Below are 21,037 nucleotides of genomic sequence, written 5' to 3' on the forward strand. Positions count from 1 at the left end.
TCAGTCAAAAGATCATGTTGACTGTAGGAGGGATTTGCATGTGAACAATTATCTTGATGGAACATGAAGAATGAATGAAGTGAAGGCAGATTAGGCATTATGGCATTGAAAGAAAGTCCAATTGTAGTTATAAAAGAATGTTATTTTGGAGTTAAATGTGTTGTTTCTCCTCAGCTGGAACGTTCCTCGGACTTTCAGTAGCTGCAGCAGCAACCAGTATGAAAAATACTTGACAAACCGCAGCCCCAGCTGCCTGCTGGACAAACCAGACTACAAGAGTGTAGTGGCTCCTGCAGTGTGTGGGAATGGTTTTATGGAAAATGGAGAGCAGTGTGACTGTGGCACTGTGGAGGTAAATACACCTTCAAGCACTCACTCAAGATGGATATGATCTAGAATTATTGCACTGATTCCTTTACAAAAAGAAAAAAAATGTTATTACAGATCATCGCTCACTCATTTTCATAAGGATAACTTATACTACTGTTCAAAAGTTTGGGGTCACCCAAACAATTTCACATTTTCCATTAAAACTCCCACTTTTATTCATGTGCTAACATAACTGCTCAAGGGTTTTCTAATCATCAGTTAGCCTTTCAACACCATTAGCTAACACAATGTAGCATTAGAACACAGGAGTGATGGTTGCTGGAAATGTTCCTCTGTACCCCTATGGAGATTTTCCATTAAAATCAGCCGTTTCCAGCTAGAATAATCATTTAACACATTAACAATGTCTAGACTGGATTTATCATTCATTTCATGTTATCTTCATTAAAAAGCTGCCTTTCTTTCAAAAATCAGGACATTTTTAAGTGAGCCCAAACTTTTAAACCGTAGTGTACATAACATGTAATCCAATCAAAGCATGAATCAGTGCATTAATACAGGAGAGTTTGCATGCATTTCTATTAATAGTGAAGAACAGGTCACAATCAGATTTTTTGCTGTATGTCTTGTGTTCATAGCTATAGTTCTTATTCACTGAGAACAACTAAATATTAAAGAAACTTGCAACACTCAGCAACTTACATGTCTAAACTGATTATTGATGAAGTTAATAACAGTGAAACTATTTTAATTTTCACTGAGAAGAAGATTCCAGTCAAAATCAGGTTCAGACCTGTTGTTGCTCCAGCTGGTATTCAGCATGTCTACAAACCACAAACTGAACCTTGGTTGAGACTTTATCTCCACCTATCTCCCTAAACAAGGTGGGCTTTGTGGTGGGTGGGGCAGCCCTGCATGCAATACACCAGATTTCCACAGTAGTTTCACCATGTTCCTGTGTTGACAATAATAATAAAATAATCTGAACAAATGAAGAAGAAAATAATACAAAAAGTAAACCCAAAAATACAGAAGTATACTGAGAACAGAACAAAAATGAAGCTTCACACAGCAAACATCTGCTAAAAACAGCCTGCTGTACTGTATACGGTCTTTGTAGGAGTGCACCAATCCATGCTGCAATGCCACCACCTGCATGTTGAAGGAGGGTTCGCAGTGCGGGGACGGCGAGTGTTGTGAAAACTGTCAGGTGAGTTGGTATGAAACAATGTACCTGCTGCTTCCTGCCCTAGATGCTGTGATGTGGTTGCTTGGTCAGCTGTGGCCCTCTAGTGGCTGTTTGAGATTGTGTGTGCCTTTTTTCCTCCAATGTTATCATCTACATTTGTGCTTTGTTTTACTTTGAATTCATTTTATTTTTGTTGCTGGATTTTTGTTTTTCCAGCCTTATTTTATTTGCCAGATTGTATTTGCCCCACTTTCATGTGAAACACTGTGTCAAGCAACTATAACTTTACAGCAACTTTTTAAAAAGTATTGATTAAGTTTAGTTTTTCTTTCATTATTATTATTATTATTCTTATGCACATATGAAAACGTGATGAGAGACATGGACACTGTTCTGTGTAAGTAAAGGGAACAACTGGTTTGATCTTAAAGTGTAAATTGTATTTTGTAAACTTAAATTGTTTAAAACTGTTAAAAAATTTCAGAATGATTTAACAAATATCCATTTGATACTGCATAATATGTTATATTACTAAAATGTGTGAAATTTGACTTTAAAACTGGGTTAAATAAGATAAGATAATCCTTTATTCTCCAATGCTGGAGAAATTTACATTGTTAGAGCATCATTAAACATTTATATAATAATAATAACAATGTTCTGCCCTTTAATCTTGCTGAACAGCACCTCCTACTGGCCCCTTTTTATATCGCTGTCCGCAGTAGTATTTTCTCTTCAGTGTAGCCATGTGCATCAGAGCCATGTGCAGTTCTCCTTTTCTATTTCAAGTCTGAGCGATTATACGTCTGTAAGTAGCGATTCATTGTTTTATTACTGTTTATTGATGATACCTGTTGCAAATATGCGTTACTTTCTGTGGTAGAAATGCCAAATTCATTGCTAATCAGCTCTAGCTATGAAGCTTATTCTGTTAGCCTTTAGCATGACGTGCAGTTTACTGATTGTGAAGCTTGCTTATAGGGTTGTGAGCTAATACTGATTTAGTTCTCCTGTTCACTTACATTGTAATTTTGTGAATGTTTAGTAGCTAAATTCATGTTTGTGTCAATTCATATGTTTAAAAAGCATTGTTAAAAGGTAAACTATTTACAGTGGAAAATGTTATTCAGTACACAGTGTAAATTTATTCTGTGTGTATTTCATGTCATTGCAGTTCTACAAAAAAGAAGGATATATTAAAAGAAGGAAAGGAAAAGAGAATCAAAAACACAAGACTTTGCCTTCAAACAAAACTCAGTCTCCTCCTGGTCCTTTTCCCACCTTCTGATGTTAACTGTCTACCTAGCTTCGCAAAAGTGGCTTACGCATAGTGAGGGCAGAACAAACAATATGTACAAGGATGGAAAAGAAAATGAAGAATACACTATTAATACACTGTAGACAATAATAAAACAATAACAATACAAAAATGAAATGGTAGCTGAAAGTCCACAACAGTAAAAACAACGCATACTGAGGCTGTTTGTTGTTTGCTTTGCATACCATTAAAGTTGTTGCACATGAAATACTTTCCATACAGGAGAAAAGTAATCTGTACCATTTTATGTAATCTTTGCTCCTCTCAGATTTCGCCTCGCTCCAGAGAGTGTCGCAAGAAGCAGGATGACTGTGATATTGCAGAGTTCTGTGATGGGAACAGCGCCACCTGTCCTGAGGACGTGTTTGCTGTGAACGGGCTCCCGTGTGATGGAGGTCTGGGTTACTGTTTCAACGGTCAGTGTCCACAGAGGCCAGGCCAGTGTGTCAAGATGTTTGGATCAGGTGAGGTTCCTTATCTTACATATACTTTGGACTAACTGACATCCTGCTGTCAAAAAACACATCTGAAGGCCTGTTTTCTCATGTCATCTCTTCTTGCCATCAGGTGCTGTCGAGGCCCGTGCGTCCTGCTATAACCAGAACAAGAGAGGAGTCTTCTACGGCTTCTGCAGACGTCCATCAAGGGACCAGTACATACCCTGTCAGCAAGAGTGAGTCTTAGCAGAACATACAATATGATAATTCTCTATCATCTCAAGATTATTTCTCCACCTGGGTACAAATTTCATATATTCGGTCTGCTTGTCAAGATATCCAGGTCAAGGTCAATTCAATTCAATTCAATATAAAATTTATTTCGTCAAGGATGTGTAGCACAGAAATACACATTTATGATCATCAGGTGACCAATCATACACACATGTTATGCCATACACACCCCTGCTCGAAAAGGAGCAGGCTGAAGAAAATCTTATTTTTCCTGCCCCTTATCAACTAAAGATAGCCTTGCTGGATGGCTCACACAACTAAGTAAACATATTCAAGCTATAAAATGCATTCAAAGATAATAAAAAAAGAAGAAAACACAAATAAACAAAATTACCCTTCCACATCCTTCCATGAAATACAAAACAAACACAACACATACAACTGTGCAGCTTACAAAACTGTACGGGACATCTTTTCTTTCCTAAATCATAGATACCTGCTCTGAATGAATAGCCCAAATTTAGGCACAAAATAAAACTCAAAACAAATCAAACATAACACCTATGCTCTTGCATATAATTTCATTTTAAAGACTTTCTTTCGATAAAATATATTTGTACAATCCTTGAATTCATCATAAAGAGAGTTCCAAAGTCTAACACCCACTACTGACACACACATCCGTTTTAATGTGGTTCGTGCATAGCAAACTGAACCAGAATGGCTGGTATGGCTCTGGATCTCCCAGGGAGAGAATAATATGCCGAAATCCCGTCACTCTGAATGACCATGTCCTTACTTTTAAAAACTTTGTCACTTGTTTATCGAGTGACTCCTGCTCCTCTGCCGGTGCATCCTCCTCACCCTTGTTGCTGCGGTCGGCCACGGTTCTGGCATATGTCCGATGTGTAGTTTTGAGTCCAGTTATAATCACCTTGTCCTTCCTCGTATGTTGTTCCAATTCCTCAATTCTTAGTTCTTTGATTTTCTTATCCTTCTCTTTGACAATGATCTTCAGGTCTGTTATTTCGTCCATCATTTTCATAAGCGTGTCCTGCTGTTTGGCCACTGCCCTCATGTCTTCAGCCAGTTGACTCAGTGTTTTTCTTATTTCCTCCACGTCCTCCTCCATTTTCTTTTGTTTTGCACTCATTTTTCTTTGTTGTGTTTCCCGTAATACAATATCATAATCCAGTTTACTTTCTTTAGTTTTGCTTTCTTCCTGACTTTCTTCCTTCCTGAGCTCATAGCTCATAATCGGTGTTGTCCGCCATCTCGCTTACGTGAACCTGTGGTCAAGGTCAAGGTTCACTTTATTGTCTCCCATTGGAGAAATTTGTCTCAGACAAAGGCAAAAGCAAGCTGCACTGCAACACATAAAACAGAACACCTGCTACTAAAACACTTAAAATACATGACATATAATAAATAAGTTATAATAATATAATAGAAAAAAAGCCCTAAAATACACACATACCCCCATACATACACTATCGTTCAAAAGTTTGGGGTCACTTAGAAATGTCCTTATTTTGAAAGAAAGGCATTATTTTTAACATGAAGATAACATTAAATGAATGACAAATCCAGTGTAGACATTGTTAATGTGGTAAATGATTATTCTAGCCAGAAACAGCTGATTTTTAATGGAATATCTCCATAGGGGTACAGAGGAACATTTCCAGCAACCATCACTCCTGTGTTCTAATGCTACATTGTGTTAGCTAATGCTGTTGAAAGGCTCATTGATGATTAGAAAACCCTTGTACAGTTATGTTAGCACATGGATAAAAATGGGAATTTTCATGGAAAGTGTGAAATTGTCTGGGTGACCCCAAACTTCTGAATGGCAGTGTATGTACATACATCCCTATGTACACAACATTTGGATACCTCCTTTTGGTAGCTGCACCTAACTGCTCACTAATGAGCATGACTGAGAGGTGGATAAAGGAGTTTTTAATACGGTTGAGCCTGCATAGCCGGACTCTGTACCTTCTGCTTGAATTCAAGAGAACATCTTGAAACATGGTAAGGGATGAGTCCGAAAGAATGCTATTCACCTGCCTGATGGTGGCTGACAAACAAGTCTTGTGGCATGAGTGGAGCAGGGGTAGCCATGAATTTTCTCGCCATCTTTACCAGATTATGAATCTGAGTTTTGATATGACTGTGAACCCCAAACCAGCAGGTGATCCCGTACCTCAGCATGAACTCAATGGCTGCACAGTAAAAAATCAACATATTTTCTCAACAAACACCAAAAAGCCTGAATCTTCTGATAAAACGGAGCCACTGATTTATTCTGGCACAAACACTTGCCAGGTGATGTGAGTGCCAGCTGAGGTTCTATGTGCACACCTCGGTATTTAAAAGAGGTCACCTGTTTAATGTAGTTACCATGTATGGTCACTGGACTATCGTCACCCACTGATTTGGGGTCTAACAGCATCTCAACTTTATTTCCTGTGTTAATGTGCAGTTTGTTGGTGTTATACCAGTCATCAAATTTATCCACAGCAGTTTTATGACAGTCTGGATAATGAGTGATCAAACTGAGAATAACAGTATCATCAGAAAACGAAATGAACATGTGGAGGAAGATGCACCAGAAGGGTCATTCCCCGTACACATGAAATATATAACTGGATGGAGAGATAGTCTCTTCACTCAGTGAACCAAAGTTACAATACTAATTGCATGTTAATTAAATTAAATATTGTATTATTACAATGTATATTGTATGTTACTCTGCAGTGGAGCCTTCTTAGTATTGTTAGTATAATACTCTCCTGCAGTTTTTTGTTTCAAGAACAAATTGAAGTGTTGGCTCAGAGGTGAAAGGAAACACAAACAAACCCTATGTATCCTTCACAGGGACGTGTTCTGTGGAAAGCTCTTCTGCTGGAACGGCAATGAAAATCCAAACTATGGCCGCATGGTCACGGTGTTAGAATGCAAGGCGGCTTTCTTTGAAGACTACACTAAAGACTACGGCCAGGTGGACACAGGGACGAGATGTGGAGATGGAAAGGTAGCAGTCTGTGCAAGTGCTTTTTTTGCTTTCTAATGTCTATTTTTGCACCTCAGTCAGCTGAAAAATCACTTGTTGCTGCACTAAATCTGCAGTGTCTGTCAAAGGAAGTCATGTCTGTGTCACCGATTTGCCTTTTTCAAGGTGTGCAGCCAGAATCAGTGTGTGACTCTTGAGACGGCCTACCGAAACATTAACTGCTCTGCTAAATGCCCAGGCCATGCTGTGAGTACATTTTAATTCTAAACTGTTTGGTTGAACTACAGCTCATGATTATTATTCTACCAAGGAACGTGGTGGAGTGACGATTAGCATTGGTCTGTCTGTTTGTCTGTCAGTCTGTCTGTTAGCAACATCACTAAAAAACGGATAAACAGATTTGGATGAATTTTTCAGGGAAGGTCAGAAGTGACACAAGGACCAAGTGATTAGATTTTGGCAGTGATACAGCTTATAGTCTGGATCCAGGGATTTGTTAAGGATTCCCCATTGGGAGATAGAGTGACCGGCACTGCGTCACCGTAACTATGACGACAAGTGAACGCAATTACCTGCTGATGATCACATGATTGCGATCCTACTACAAATTGACCATGCATTGGAAATCATACAAGGAACAACTGATTAAACTGTGGGGGTGTTTCAGAGTCCAATCAAGCTTCTGGTGTTTCATAAAGCCTTTGTTTACGTTCAGCGTCAGCCATATTTTGAACACAAATTCACCTTTCTGTCCTTCATTCCTTTCTTCAGGAAACACTATAAGAGTTTATCCTCATTCGAGCTAGGTGCTTATAAGTTTATACACATCCTTTGCTAGACAACAAAAGTGTGTAACCGTTTTCAAAATAAAAGCATGGAGGGAATGGTTATTTTAAGACTAGCAAAACAAAGCTTTGCAAAGAGTGATGAACTGATCAACAGACCTTTATAAGAGTAATTTACATGTGATTTGATATAAATCTATATATCTTGTGTCTGGTGGTTTTAGTGTACATGGCTCAGTAGTGCTCAAAGGGGAGGAGAAGGAGAACAGTTTATGTTCAGTTTGAGTGGGGTCTCTGATGATGTTCCCTGAATGAACTAAAACATGAGCAACAGGAAGCAAAATAAGAAATAATATCAAATAAAAAACCTGAATCATATTAAAGATAGAAATGAGTCCAGTTACACTTGGTTCTGCAGGTTATTCCAGGTTGCAGCTGCTCAAGGAGTAAAACTGGCTCATTTGAGAACATATGGTCACTTTAAAAGACAGAAGAGAAATAATTTAAGTCTTTATAAATAAATAAAGCCCAGTATGTCTTGCTTTCCAGAAAGGGAGGGCCACCCAAGCCCAGCATGCAGCTCACTGCGATGAGGATCGAAATTATCAGCAGCAACAAATACAGAGAGTTCAAAAGCTTGAGATTTTTTACATGTAAACCTCTGAAATCCAGCTACATAATAAACCAGTAACTATGTAATGAAAAAAGGTTGTGACCTATTAATTCAAATTTATAGTACAGTACTTGAGTGATGTGCTTTCTTATGCATCACCATAGCAGAAGAATGGGGCTCCACAATTTAAGTCTTTTTGTAAAGAAAGAGAAAAGTGCTATTAGTGTTATCTGGTAACTAAACTGTAATAATAATAATGATAAGATATCTCTTGCTATAAAGAACTGGTAGCATCTGACAATGTTTGATCTCCTTTGCGTTCTCCAGGTCTGTAATCACAGAAGTGAGTGTCAGTGTGAGCCTGGCTGGATGCCTCCTTACTGTGATTCAGAGGATGGAGCCTTCAGTTCTCTTTCTACAGGTATATACAGGTGTTCATTAACACAAACATTCAGTCTAAATTACAGTATCATGTGATGCAGCCTCATCCCAAACAAACTGACCTGTGTTCCCTTCCTGCAGGAGCAACTGTTGCCATCATAGTAACGGTTATATTAGTGCTTCTGGGTGCCATTGCTGCTGCAGTGGGGATAATCTGGAAGAAACGACAGAGTCCCCTCTTGCCAACGTAAGTAATCATCACCCTGCTATAGGTGACTTTTTGCAAGGGTTGGTATCTGCAGATTAAAGGTCTCTTTTCATGACAGAACACAGACACAGAGGAAGCCCGTCCTTAGCAGCTCTGCTGGCCACCTGAACAAAGTGCCAAGTCAGCCCAGGCCAGTCAAACAGGTAATGTGCTGGAATACACTGTCCTGACTTTGAATATGTTAAATATCTATTCAACACAATGTCTAACATTACCTGAAATTTTAGGCTGGAAGGCCAAAACCCAAAGGAGCTCCACCTCCACCACCCCCTGCAGGAAACAGACCCAAACCCCAGAGTCAGAACTACATTGCTGCACGTCAGGTAACAGAATCCCCTGAACCTTGTCCAGGGATCTAATGTGATGCTCACAAATCATAGGCCTCTGATCATCACAGCTGCAACGTGTTTCAGTTAACCCGTTGCGCTTCAGTGTTCCGCCCGCGGAACACTTTGAGATCTGCATAAGCAGTTCCTTAAATGTCTGAAGCTGCAAACGCGATGATACAAACACTATACACCCATGGAAAGCTTAGATTCTCATGAATCCGCCGGTATAAACCACTTTCAGATGTGATTACCACAGCGGGTAAAATAAACACATTTGTCCGACAAACAACGAATATCCATCCGTCCGTTCTCTATACACGGCTTCAACGTACACAGCGCGACTCACATTTCCGGGTTCATTATTACACACAGATGAAAATATTCCACAAACAACGACCATAATCCTACCTTGGACATCCAGACGAAACAAGCCAGTAAAATATTTTGTCCAAAACGTCTTGAAGTCGGTATATAATCCACAAATAGGTCATTTTCGAGGAAATGTACTTCGCGATGCGCGTCCAATATTCCCTGTATTTCTCGTCATATTTTTATTTACAAATGAAATATTAGCGATTTTTTTGTACTGAAAATGGCTGGAATTGACTGCAGCTTATAGGGCTGCAGTCTTATTTCTGTGATGAGTTTTATCTGGAAAGAACCATGTCATTCTAACTGGCACCAGTGGCTCCCACAAAATTCACGTCTCACTGTGCATCCACTAAAACTCCATTTCTGGAAGGTTAGGAGTGAAAACAGTGAAAATATTTTGTATTGGATGCAATGTGCAACATGCAGACCAAACTGATGCTTTCGAACAGATATGTACCGCTACACAGCATACGTGTATTTCTCTCTTTCTGGTGGGTTCTTTGATTTAACTGGATGATTAGAAGACCCCTGCAGTTAATCACATGAAACTGACCAGTTAGAATGTTTTTCATTGGTTTGCTCTAAAGAAGATCATTTACATTACTGCAAATCTGCCAAGATATCAAATATATGATTTTTTTTTCTTTTTTGGCCACTTGAAGGCAGCACAAGAAGCCATTAACAACACTGGTATCAACAAAGACTGCTGGTCAAAAGTTTTAGAACACCCCAATTTTCCATTTAAAAAAATAAAATTCAAGTAGTTCAAGTAAAATGGATAGCTTGAAATTTTACAAAGGTAAGTGGTGAACTGCCAGAGATTAAAAAAGGTAAGGTTATCCAAAATTGAAAAATATTGTGCATTTCAGAATTATACAAAAAGGTCTTTTTTAGATAACAAGAAATGGGTGAACAACTTAACGCTGTTCTGCAGCAATGGAGGTTGATCAAGCTTTGAAAGTTGGAGCTACCAAATCCTACAGGAGTCCCAACTTTTCTAGATTACTTCCTCTGTCTGCATAAAAGTAGTGTTTGCTGGAACAAACCCTGGCACCGTACCCTCCAGAGCATTATTAGAACAGTATTGTACTGCAGAAAGTAGTGTGTTGCTATAAAAATGGAGAGGAAAAGGCAATTAATAGAAAAGAAGACAGACCATCAGAACACTTGAAAATGTAGGTCTTTATACAGAGAAACTGTGAAGAAAGTCAAGGTGTCAGTGACAACAGTTTTACTTCACCATCAAAAGGCTCAGAAACTGGAGGAAACTCTGCCAGGAAGAGGTCTGGAAGACCCAAAGCCACAACGGAATCAGAAGACAAGTTTCTGAGAGTCAACAGCTTGGTGATAGGAGCTCACAGGACAACAGCTTCAAGCACAGCTTAATAGCGGTCATAGTAAAAAGTGTCAGCTTGAGAGAGAAGACTTGGAGTTGCAGCCGAAAGCCGTTGCTAAGACGTCAGAATAACAAAAAGAGGCTTGCCTGGGCCATGAAACACCACCAATGGATTACTGAAGACTGGAAGAAGGTTCTATGGACTGATGGATCAAAATTTGAACTCTTTGGTTCATCAGCAGGATTTTTTTTACGTCATCCAGTAGGAGAAAGGATCGTTCCTCAGTGTGTGACGTCAACTGTCAAACATGGGGGAGGAGGTGTGATGGTCTGGGGGTGTTGTACTGGATCCAGGGTTTTTGACTTGTACAGAGTGAGAGGAACCATTCATAACCTGGTGAAGATGGCAAGTAAAGTCATGGATACCCCTGTTCCACTAATGCCGCGAGAATTATACAGGCCACCATCAGGCAAGCAAACAATATTCTTGCTGATCCATCCCATGTCCTGTTGAAAGAATACGAGCTGTTGAATTCATGCAGGAGGTACAGAGTCCCGCTGTGAAGGCTCAACCGTTTAAAAACTCTTTTATCCCTGTTTCAGTCAGGCTCATTAATGAGTGGCTCGGTGCAGCTAGCAAAGGGAGGTAATTGGGATGTGCGATATGTATGTATGTATGTATGGAGGAATGTGTGTATTTTAGTTTGCTTATTTATTTATTTATCTTAACTTATTTGTTATGGCATGTATTTATTTATTATATGTCATGTATTTATCGTGCTTTTAATAGCATGTGTTGCAGTGCAGCTCGATGTCTTGCCTTGTCTAAGATAAATTTCTCCCATGGGAGACTAAAGTGAACTCGAACTTGAACTTGAACCCTGAACCCTGAACCTAAACGGCTACCACAGCAGTCTGCAGCACCATGCAGTACCCTCCGGTGTGTTCTTAGTTGGTCAGAAGTTCATCCTACAGCAAGATAATGACCCAAGCTATGCCAGAACTACTTTAGGAACAAAGAACAAGATGATGAGCTTGAAAACATGGAATGGAAGCACAGTCTCCAGACTTAAACCCCATGGAGCTGGTTTGGGATGAACTGGACAGAAGAGTGGAAGCAAAGCAACCTACATAAACCACACATTTATGGGAACTTCTGCGACAGAGATGGAAGAACTTTCTGAAGAATGCTTGATTTCCACTGTGGAAAGAATGAGTATGTTCAGCTGTTATATCTGCCAAAGGTTGTACTTTGATGAGTCTAAAGTTTTAAATACATTTTGGTTTCTAAATAGATTTTTTTTTCACTTTATTTGGTCTATGCTTTAATTTGAGAGTACAATGAGACATAACATGCATCATTTTCAAGAAAAAAACTGATAAAATTGGGGTGTTCTTAAACTTTTGACCAGTAGTCAAAAATCACCTTCGCAAAAATGTTAGCAAACAGTTATGTACTGAGCAACATTATTGTTCATGTAAAATCATGTTTTTGGCTAGATTTTGGATGGTCCATTTAAGTCTCCTCTCTCTTTAATAGTTATTTGTGGGTACTGAATCAAAACAGTAAAATGATTGAAAACAAAGACAATGAGTTCAAAGCTGCTACACTCCAAAGAGCTAATAATTCTCTGTATTCCAAGTGGACCACACAGTCATGTGACCCAGTGTTCACATTAATTTGTATGTATGCAGCTTTAAGATCTGTGAATTAATCCATGATTTTTATTCTCCAGGCTCTGAGGCCGGTACCTCCACCAAAGGTCTGATGTCTGACACAGGGGCAAATATGAGCGAATCACTGGATGCATACCTTTGTCTTCTGTCTTCTGCTGCTGGAAATCCAGAGAAGCAGACATTTAACAGTTTTTTTACTGCAATGCTGAAATATCAAGAGAGACATACATCTGACAGGATGGAGAGACTGGACTCTAGATGTTACTGGAATGACATGCTCTGAGGACTTCAATGCAGGGATTCGCTTTAAGTTATATGTCACTATTTTATACTGTAAAGTTAGAGTTGGTAGTGATATCTTTAATTTTCACAGTAATGGTCTGACTGTGTCGACATGACTGAATTTAGCTGTCAAATGATGTTCAGCATCTTCCTGATATTTTACGGTTGTTTTTTTTAGAATCCTGATAAATATCCCAAACTGCTCTGACTAATTGGAGTGATGGTCAAAAATTGCCTACACTGAAGGGCGTTGAAGTGCAACGGAATAGAAATACTAACTGCAATTATCCTGTCGCTCACAAGTTCTGTCATACGTTACTTGTCTGTCTCAAGGCAAACCTTCTTGAAAATACAACAAAATCACTGACTGATTTGAAGTCATATTTATGAAGATAGATGGATAGATACATGGGTTTTCTCCAGGTTCCTCCCACAGTCCAAAAACATGCTGAGGTTAATTGATAATTCTAATTTGCCCAAAGGAATGAATTTGAGTGTGATTGTTTGTCTCTATGTGTAGTCCTGTGATAGACTGCTACCTGTCCAGGTGTCCCCTGCCTTCACCCTCAGTCAGCTGGGATAGACTCCAGCCCCACTACAACCCTAATGAGGATTAAGTGGTGTATAGAGAATGGAAGCATGGGTTTGGACTAATATTGTTACAGACTTGGTTCATGTAAATATATATATTTTTCTGCGACTTCTCTCACACAAGTTCACTGTGTGAACGTGTATACAATGTAAAAAAAAAAAAAAAAAAGGACGACTTCTTGTAGAGGTTTCACACCAGCGCTGGGTATGATGATAACCAAAATCTACTAAATACCCCACAGTGATACTACAGGCAGCAAGAGTTTCACATTACTGTAATAATTTTATTGTTTTACTTGTGTTTCTGTGTTTTTCGTGTTGGGGGCAGCAGAACAGTCTGTAAACAGCTGGAAGTCAATGCCTGACCCATCAGAATCAGCCGATCTTTTATGTTCACTACCTTTAGTATATTTGATGAAGCAATGCAAAATATGACCTTCTGACTATGAATATTTTCTAAGCTGCAGACCTTAGAAGTACATAAGAGTGGGATAAAACGTCATGTTAATGTTTTCAGCATTTTTGAGCCCTCATGGCATCATAAGTACAGGAAATGCATACATGAAATTTCAGGTAGGAACTGCAGTCAAATTAATCTTAAGTGAACTTCAGGTGTCATGTTCCAAAGCGAGGAAGTTTGTTTGGCACTTTTTTTTTCTATAACCAACTCTGAGCATCAACATTTTGGGATATATTCTTGTTACAACCACAAAACTGTATAACATAAAGTCATAGAAACAAGCATCAGTACTCTGGATGTGCTGTCTGACAATTCACTGGCGAAAACATTAAAAAGTGAATTTTGGGTAAACTCTGAAGAGTCAAATCATCATGTGGGTAGGTGTTCAGTTAAAACAACTTATGCTGGTGTGCTAGTGCTTGTATCTAAGACTATGTCATGGACATTGAGCTAGTGCAGTTTTGCTATTGAAATAAAGGCACTAAGTTGGGTATATAAAAATTGTGCTTAAAAGACAGTACAAGGAGAGATTTTGGTTTTTGATTGTGGCTCCTGGAGTGGATGTAAAATTGATATGACTGCCAGTTTCTTAAAGAGCTCAAATGTGTTTTTTTGTCCATGAAAATTTCATACTTCTATCTCCTTTACATGTGAAGTGATGAAGGCCCAAAAATGATGAAATAATTAATTTAAAAGCACCAACTTTTGATCTATGTTTTTAAAGGCAAACTTGGAAAAATACTCATAGTATGAAGGTAATGTATTACATGGCTTCAGATGTTATTATACACAAAAAACTGCTGATTCTGAGGGGTCAGGTGGGAACATTTTCCGCTTTTGGTCAACTGTATCTTGAATTATCCAAATTTGTCCTACTGATATTTCAATATTAAAACGAGACCTTATTTAAAAAGTTGATCAGAATTAAGAGATCAATGTTTGGACTTTATGGAGACATTTTTAAATGAACTGTCATAATGAAGACAAGCCAAATAAAACACTGCATTTGAATTTTATTTTTTCCCCCCAAGTGATACATCTACGTAGAAGATTTCATGGCCTCGCATGACAAATACGGTACAGCTTTTTCACCCCTCTTTACAGCTATTATAAGATCTTTGATGAACAACAATTTTTACATTCTGCAAGATATGTATAGGACCTGACGGGTCAGTATGCTGAATGGCTGAACCAATAACGTTTTACCTTTCAAACAAATTTCAACATCACAGTAATTAATATGAACCAAAATACTTAATCTTTAGGAAGCTTTCCAAGAAGTCTACTGAACATAACAGTAAACAACAATATTTTGGAAATTTTAAGGATATTAAGACTGCTGCAATTCACTCTTTAAACATACGTGACTGAAAGTCTCCTGGTTTGACTCTGTTCACCATCCACACACACACACACATACGAATCTTGACATGTGTGGCCAAGGTGGCATGGCACATGAGCACAAATGTCTCAAAATTCTTTTTTTTAGTACAAAAAAGGAGTACATTTAACAAGAGAATAGCAAATCTTAAAGCTTATTTCCCTTTCTCTCTTGACTGACAACAAGACAACAGAATTACAGTCAGGTGTGTCGAAGCACCAGTAGAGTCAGTTTTTAGAGCATGTCCTACAAATAGCAGGTCTTAAAGGGTTGGGAGTGCCAGTGAAGAGGAGTGGAGGTCTTCAGTCCAGAAGACGGCTTGATCACTGAAGATTCATAGCAGAGACGGAACATCAGACACACACCAGCAATCTCAGCAGGTAGTAGTGGTCCTCCATTTTGGTGTGACCATGAATTGTAAAAAAAAAATGCACTGTATATGTGAATCAGCCATGCTTGAGATGATTACAGGAGTAATCCTGAAGGGCCAACAGACAGCTGATAGCAAGGTGGTGGTGGTACCACTTATAGTATCATCCATGCTGATCGGAATGACTCAGTCCATTGTGTCTGGGTACAGCATCATCAAAGTGCTGTCAGTAGTCAGAGATATGTGTGGTGAGAAGAATTCAACAAATCTGCATACTATATAATCAACAGTAGATGGAGACACGAATACAGCTTTAGAAACAAAGGAAAGCCCTGAAAGCACTTCACCTGTGTTTTTTTTAGTGTTTTACAATTGAACATCAAATCAAACTGCCAAAACTCTGTTAAATACACAGAAATATCCCACATAATAATGATCAGTCTGTTGTGAGGACAGTACGGCAGCAGGGCCACTGCTTCGTGGAACAAAAAAAAAAAGCAAATATTTCCTCTTTCGTCCGATAACTGAAGAGAATAGTTGAGTATTGAGAATAATTGAGAACAGTTTTTCTTCGCCTGCAGTGTTCAGCCCAAGAAAGGCTGCTTTAACCAGCGCTCAGAAGTCTTTTCAACTACGCTGAAGTGTTGATGGGCCTGATGATAGAATAAGACAAAGTGTGTGTGTGTGTGTGTGTGTGTATATATACATATATATATATATATATATATATATATATATATATATATATACTGACAGTCAATAGAAACTTTGAGGTAGAAATGTACGCAGAATTCTACTTGTAGGGGGGTTGCAATTATTCATTGTGGATTTACTGATGATCTAGTGCCCTGGTAGTTGAGATAATGATGAGTTGTCATTTTGTCATGATTCATTGCACATGGGTTGGTCACTTTGCAAAAGTGAACCAAATACACACCAAGCCATACTCAGTGAGTATCTGCACAATGTGAGAATGGGTTTTGAAGGCCTATATAAAGGCCCAAAAAAGGCCACCATTGTTAGTCCAGTGAACAGCATCATGCCGCGTCTATCACATGAACAACGTCTCCGGGCACTGGGGATGGTGGAGGCCGGTTTGAGCTACAGTGATGTAGCCAGGCGTATGGGCTGTTCCCAACCCACAATCAGAAGCCTGGTCCAAAGCATGCGCCGACGGATTGCTGCCTGCATCCAAGCAAATGGAGGCCATAGTCGGTATTGACAGTTGTGACTTTGTGTTTGGCAGGTGCCGTTTTCTTTTGTGAAATTCTTTATTTTGAAATCATTCTTGAAACTTTAGATTTTTGTTTCTGTATGCCAATATGCTAAACAAATGATTCATATGAAGAAAATCCAGTTTCGGGCTTCAAAATAAAAATTATGTTTAAAAATATGGTCTCAAAGTTTTTAATGACTGTCAGTGTGTATATATATATATATATATATATATATATATATATATATATCCCTTTTTCTTCTTTTTTGGTTTAGAGAGAGAACATCCTAGCTGCCTTCAAGTGAACACAAGTCGTAACCAGCAGAGAACAGTCAGCAACACCAACTATCCCTTCACACAAAGCATTAATCCTTCTCTTTCACCGTGTCATTCATAGTACACAAATACAGGACAGCTTTTCTGTCTATCTTTGGGGATTTATTTGAAACATATAAATAAGACTATACTCTGATCAAGTGCAACACTGAAACCACCTGCCTCATAATGTGTAGGCCCACCTCGTGCCACCAAAACAGCTCAGACATCACAGACTTCTGAAGGTGGCACCAAGACGTAGGCGCATAGGGCGATCCTCCAACACATCCAACAGATGCTCGATTGGATTGAGATTTGGGGAATTTGATGGCCAAGTCAACACATTGAACCCATTGCTATGCTCCTCAAACCATTCCTGAATAATGTTTGTGGAGTGGCAGGAGGCATTAACCTGTTTAAAGAAGCCACTGCCATCAGGGAATACTGATGTGTAGGGTATGTAATGAGCTTCGTCTGATCCAACACTGTTCAGATAGGTGTCAAATTAACATCAACATAAGTGCCAAGACCCACAGTGTGTGAGAACATTGTCCAAAACTTCACACGGCTTCCACTGGCTTGCCTTCTTCCAATAATCATGCCGTCATCTCTTGTACAGGTAACTGAGGCAGACACACACAGCCATCCATGTGAGTTCAAAGGAATTGTGATTTATCAGACCTTCCTTCCACTGCTCTTCCTGCTTCCAGAACATCAACTTCAATAAGTGACTGTCCACGTACTGCCTAATATATCTCACTCTCTGTCAGGTGCCATTATAACAAGACAAAGATATTCCCTTTACCTGTCAGTGGCTTTTATTGTTGCAGCCAACCAGTGTAAGTCTTTTTGAAATTTCTGCTTCAAGTATAAAATGATGATTTGTACATTTCATTCCCTCACTATTGTCTCAACCTCTCATATATATATATTTTTTTTCAACTGACATACGTTCAGGAATGCACTGCACTGTATGTGAACCTCAAGTGCCTAACATATCTTGAAAAGAACCTTGCAAGATCCGAATGAGGCTGTTGAGGCTATAGTATTTGTACTTTTCCCTTATCCAACACATGGAGAACAATAATTAAAAAACACACTTAAAGTGACTAAAACTCTTGGATAACAAGGGCTCCATCTATCTGTATCAACTCAAATTTATAAAATTCTCTTTTTAACTTTGACATGTATAGGTTCAGTGTGCAGTACACATTGTAACAACTGTAAAACGTCTTCAATCAATGATTGTTGCTATTAGACAATATAACTATTATCTTTCATCTTTAATGAATAAGATTACATTTTTACCCAGATAGTCAGAACTTATGTCTTTTTTTTGTTTTTCTTTTTTTAGCAGCTGGAACGAGTTTACCCAGCACGATGGCCTCCTTTTGTTTGCATACACTGATGTGTCTGCTTCTGTTCTCCGCCCAGCTGTAGGCGAGCAGAAGATAGACAGGCAGTTTCAACAGAGGAGGCAGGCAGAGAAAGAAAGACAGAAAGATATTGAGAGACAGAGAGAGAGGGAGAGAGAGAGCGCAGTTGGGGTTTGTGGGTTGTGTGAAGATGGGAGAGTGATGTTTCTGTGCCTATCCATCAGTGCCGTTCTTGTTGGGGGTGTTGATGGTGGTTCCGTCTGGCTGCTGGCCATCTTTGCGTGGTGGCATCCTCTCATTTATCCTGTCCAGGCCACGTGCTTCCTCAAAGTTGCGAATCTTCCTTGTAGGAGAGAAGCCTTGAATGGCTGAAGGGCAGAAGAGACACCAATAAAGAAAATGATCAGAAGCTGGAAACCCTTGAGTAAAATCCCTACTGTACAGCACATTGCTTAGCTTTTTATCAGCCTCAATCAAAATGGATTTCTTGTGGAATTTTATCTGATAAGCACAAAACACAGTATCTGCCTAATACAGTACACATGATCCGTAAATAAAAAGCATGCACAGGTAAACAATGAGTCCTAGTGTTCAAACACCAGTGGGACAAGCTACAACAATAAAACATCTCACACTTCATAGACTTACGTTGATGTCCCGAAACAGCCAAGGAAACCAGACAGAAAACGTGTGCAAATGAAAAGCAAACTTGTAAAGGCTGTTCAGACATACTTATCAGTCATTTCAGTTATCAAGGTAAACAGAGAATGAAAACTCAGAGGTGAATGTTTTATAGGTGGATTATTCTGGAACAAGGCCCTCAAGGACACTCTTGCACAACCAGATGTCTGTGATAATGAAGGATTAGCTCTATTGAACTGACCGTATTTAAAGTCAGTGATTACTAAGCAGAATTACTTGTACCATAGGGGGCATTGAAATATTGTTGAGGCATAGATTTGAAAAAAATTGTGATTAGGGTTTGGGGTCCATATTTGTGTTTTAAAAATTAGCTAATTTAACAGTTAAGTAGCTGATAATTACCAAAAAAATATCTAAAAATAGCTAAAGGCAATGCTTATTCACTACTGTTCAAAAGTTTGGGGTCATTTAGAAATGTCCTTATTTTTTTAAAGAATAGCTTTTTTTTTTTTTTTTTAAACGAGGATAACATTAAATGAATGATAAATCCAGTGTAGACATTGATAATGTGGTAAATGATTATTCTAGCTGTAAAAGGCTGATTTTTAATGGAATATCTCCATAGGGGTACAGAGGAACATTTCCAGCAACCATCACTCCTGTGTTCTAATGCTACATTGTGTTAGCTAATGGTGTTGAAAGGCTCATTGATGAGTAGAAAACCCTTGTACAGTTATGTTAGCACATGAATAAAAGTGAGTTTTCATGGAAAACATGAAATTGTCTGGATGACCCCAAATTTTTGAACGGTAGTGTATGTTAAAATAATCTGTTAAAAGTCACAATGAAGCAGTTCAAACTATTGGCTAACTAATTGGCTGAAAGCAATGTCTAAACACTTAAATAATAAGCTCAGAGTAATGGTTAAGTAATTAGCTAAAAGTTATAATGAAATAACTTGATAGTAGATATAATTAGCTACATATAATGATCAAGTAGTCGATATTAACAAAATAATGAGCAAAAAGTGAAAATTAAGCAGTTGAAAAAATAAAGAATAAAACAAAGAATAAAGAATAATGAGATGAAAAATGAGCTAAAACAGCTAAAGGGTACAAACTAACACTTAAATGTGAAATTAGTTAGCTGAAAGTACTGGCTAAATAGTGAAAATAACTCGCTAAAAAGTAACAGTTACTCAATATTCACTTTGAAGTAAGTTGAAATTAGCACATTTGAACATGACTGGTGGCTTCCATTGAGGGGTGTCGGAGTTTGTCTGTTCTGGATGTGGACTAAGCAGACAAAAAAGTTATGACCAACTACAGTACCATTCAGAAGTATGGGGTCACCAGGAAATGTCCTTATTTTTGAAAGAAAAGCATTTTTTTCAATAAAGATAATCAAAAAAAAAAAAAAACACTAAATGAATGATAAATCCAGTTAATGTGGTAAATGACTATTGTAGCTGGAAACGGCTGATTTTTAATGGAATATCTCCATAGGGGTACAGAGGAACATTTCCAGCAACCATCACTCCTGTGTTCTAATGCTACATTGTGTTAGCTAACGGTGTTGAAAGGCTCATTGATGATTAGAAAAACCCTTGTACAGTTATGTTATACTCTATCTGTTGACTTGTTCTGCACCTAATCCACCAGAACTAAATCTCTTTCATTTTGTGGATTTGATAAAATGAGTGTTTCTCATGTTTCAGGCCTACTGAAGCAGCTACCATTACTATCAACCAAACAGAGCAGACAGTGTAGCAACAGCCAACTGGTGTAACAGGATTAGCTTCTGTAAATATCCCAGGCAGGGATGTCCCTGGACTTATCTTAGCCAGGTCTTAGCAGGCTTTTCTCTGCATGGGGAGCCACACTTGGCAACTAAAGCCTATGTGGCAACACTCTTGTCCCTTGTTGACTTGTTGTCAGCAGGGAAAAGGGACAAGGTTTGAAACCCAGTCTATGCAAGTTATTACAAAACATTTTGTAACATACGCTTTCTTTTTCTAGATCAGTGGTAAGCCAGATTCAACGAACAAGGGTTAAAATAATTTAGTTAAAACAGCTTCTTTCAATGCATTTTAATGGACTATTTCATAATTTTTGCAACTAAA

At 38.5% G+C, this 21,037-nt stretch overlaps 2 protein-coding genes across 5 annotated transcripts in view; one reads left to right on the forward strand and one right to left on the reverse strand.

Annotated features, from left to right (window-relative positions):
- Positions 1-14,631, forward strand: part of LOC110968077 (zinc metalloproteinase-disintegrin-like batroxstatin-1) — a 32,863-nt gene extending 18,232 nt beyond the window's left edge. For both annotated transcript variants that reach the window (XM_051950676.1, XM_051950677.1), the window contains 11 exons: positions 175-352; positions 1,451-1,540; positions 3,106-3,301; positions 3,405-3,510; positions 6,386-6,542; positions 6,687-6,767; positions 8,247-8,340; positions 8,442-8,547; positions 8,627-8,711; positions 8,796-8,891; positions 12,342-14,631. In XM_051950676.1, coding sequence (XP_051806636.1) covers positions 175-352; positions 1,451-1,540; positions 3,106-3,301; positions 3,405-3,510; positions 6,386-6,542; positions 6,687-6,767; positions 8,247-8,340; positions 8,442-8,547; positions 8,627-8,711; positions 8,796-8,891; positions 12,342-12,374 — 1,222 coding nt within the window. In that variant the 3' untranslated portion in view covers positions 12,375-14,631. The remainder of the gene's footprint in view (positions 1-174; positions 353-1,450; positions 1,541-3,105; positions 3,302-3,404; positions 3,511-6,385; positions 6,543-6,686; positions 6,768-8,246; positions 8,341-8,441; positions 8,548-8,626; positions 8,712-8,795; positions 8,892-12,341) is intronic.
- The window catches only part of ppp3cca (protein phosphatase 3, catalytic subunit, gamma isozyme, a), a 38,989-nt gene continuing 32,560 nt past the window's right edge, over positions 14,609-21,037 (reverse strand). For 2 of the 3 annotated variants that reach the window (XM_022217887.2, XM_022217885.2), the window contains one exon: positions 14,609-18,641. In XM_022217887.2, the coding sequence (XP_022073579.1) occupies positions 18,487-18,641 (155 nt within the window). In that variant the 3' untranslated portion in view covers positions 14,609-18,486. The remainder of the gene's footprint in view (positions 18,642-21,037) is intronic. The other variant, XM_022217886.2, reaches the window with a different exon arrangement.

Source organism: Acanthochromis polyacanthus, chromosome 7 (genome assembly GCF_021347895.1).
Source record: "Acanthochromis polyacanthus isolate Apoly-LR-REF ecotype Palm Island chromosome 7, KAUST_Apoly_ChrSc, whole genome shotgun sequence".
NCBI classification, from domain to species: Eukaryota; Metazoa; Chordata; class Actinopteri; family Pomacentridae; genus Acanthochromis; species Acanthochromis polyacanthus.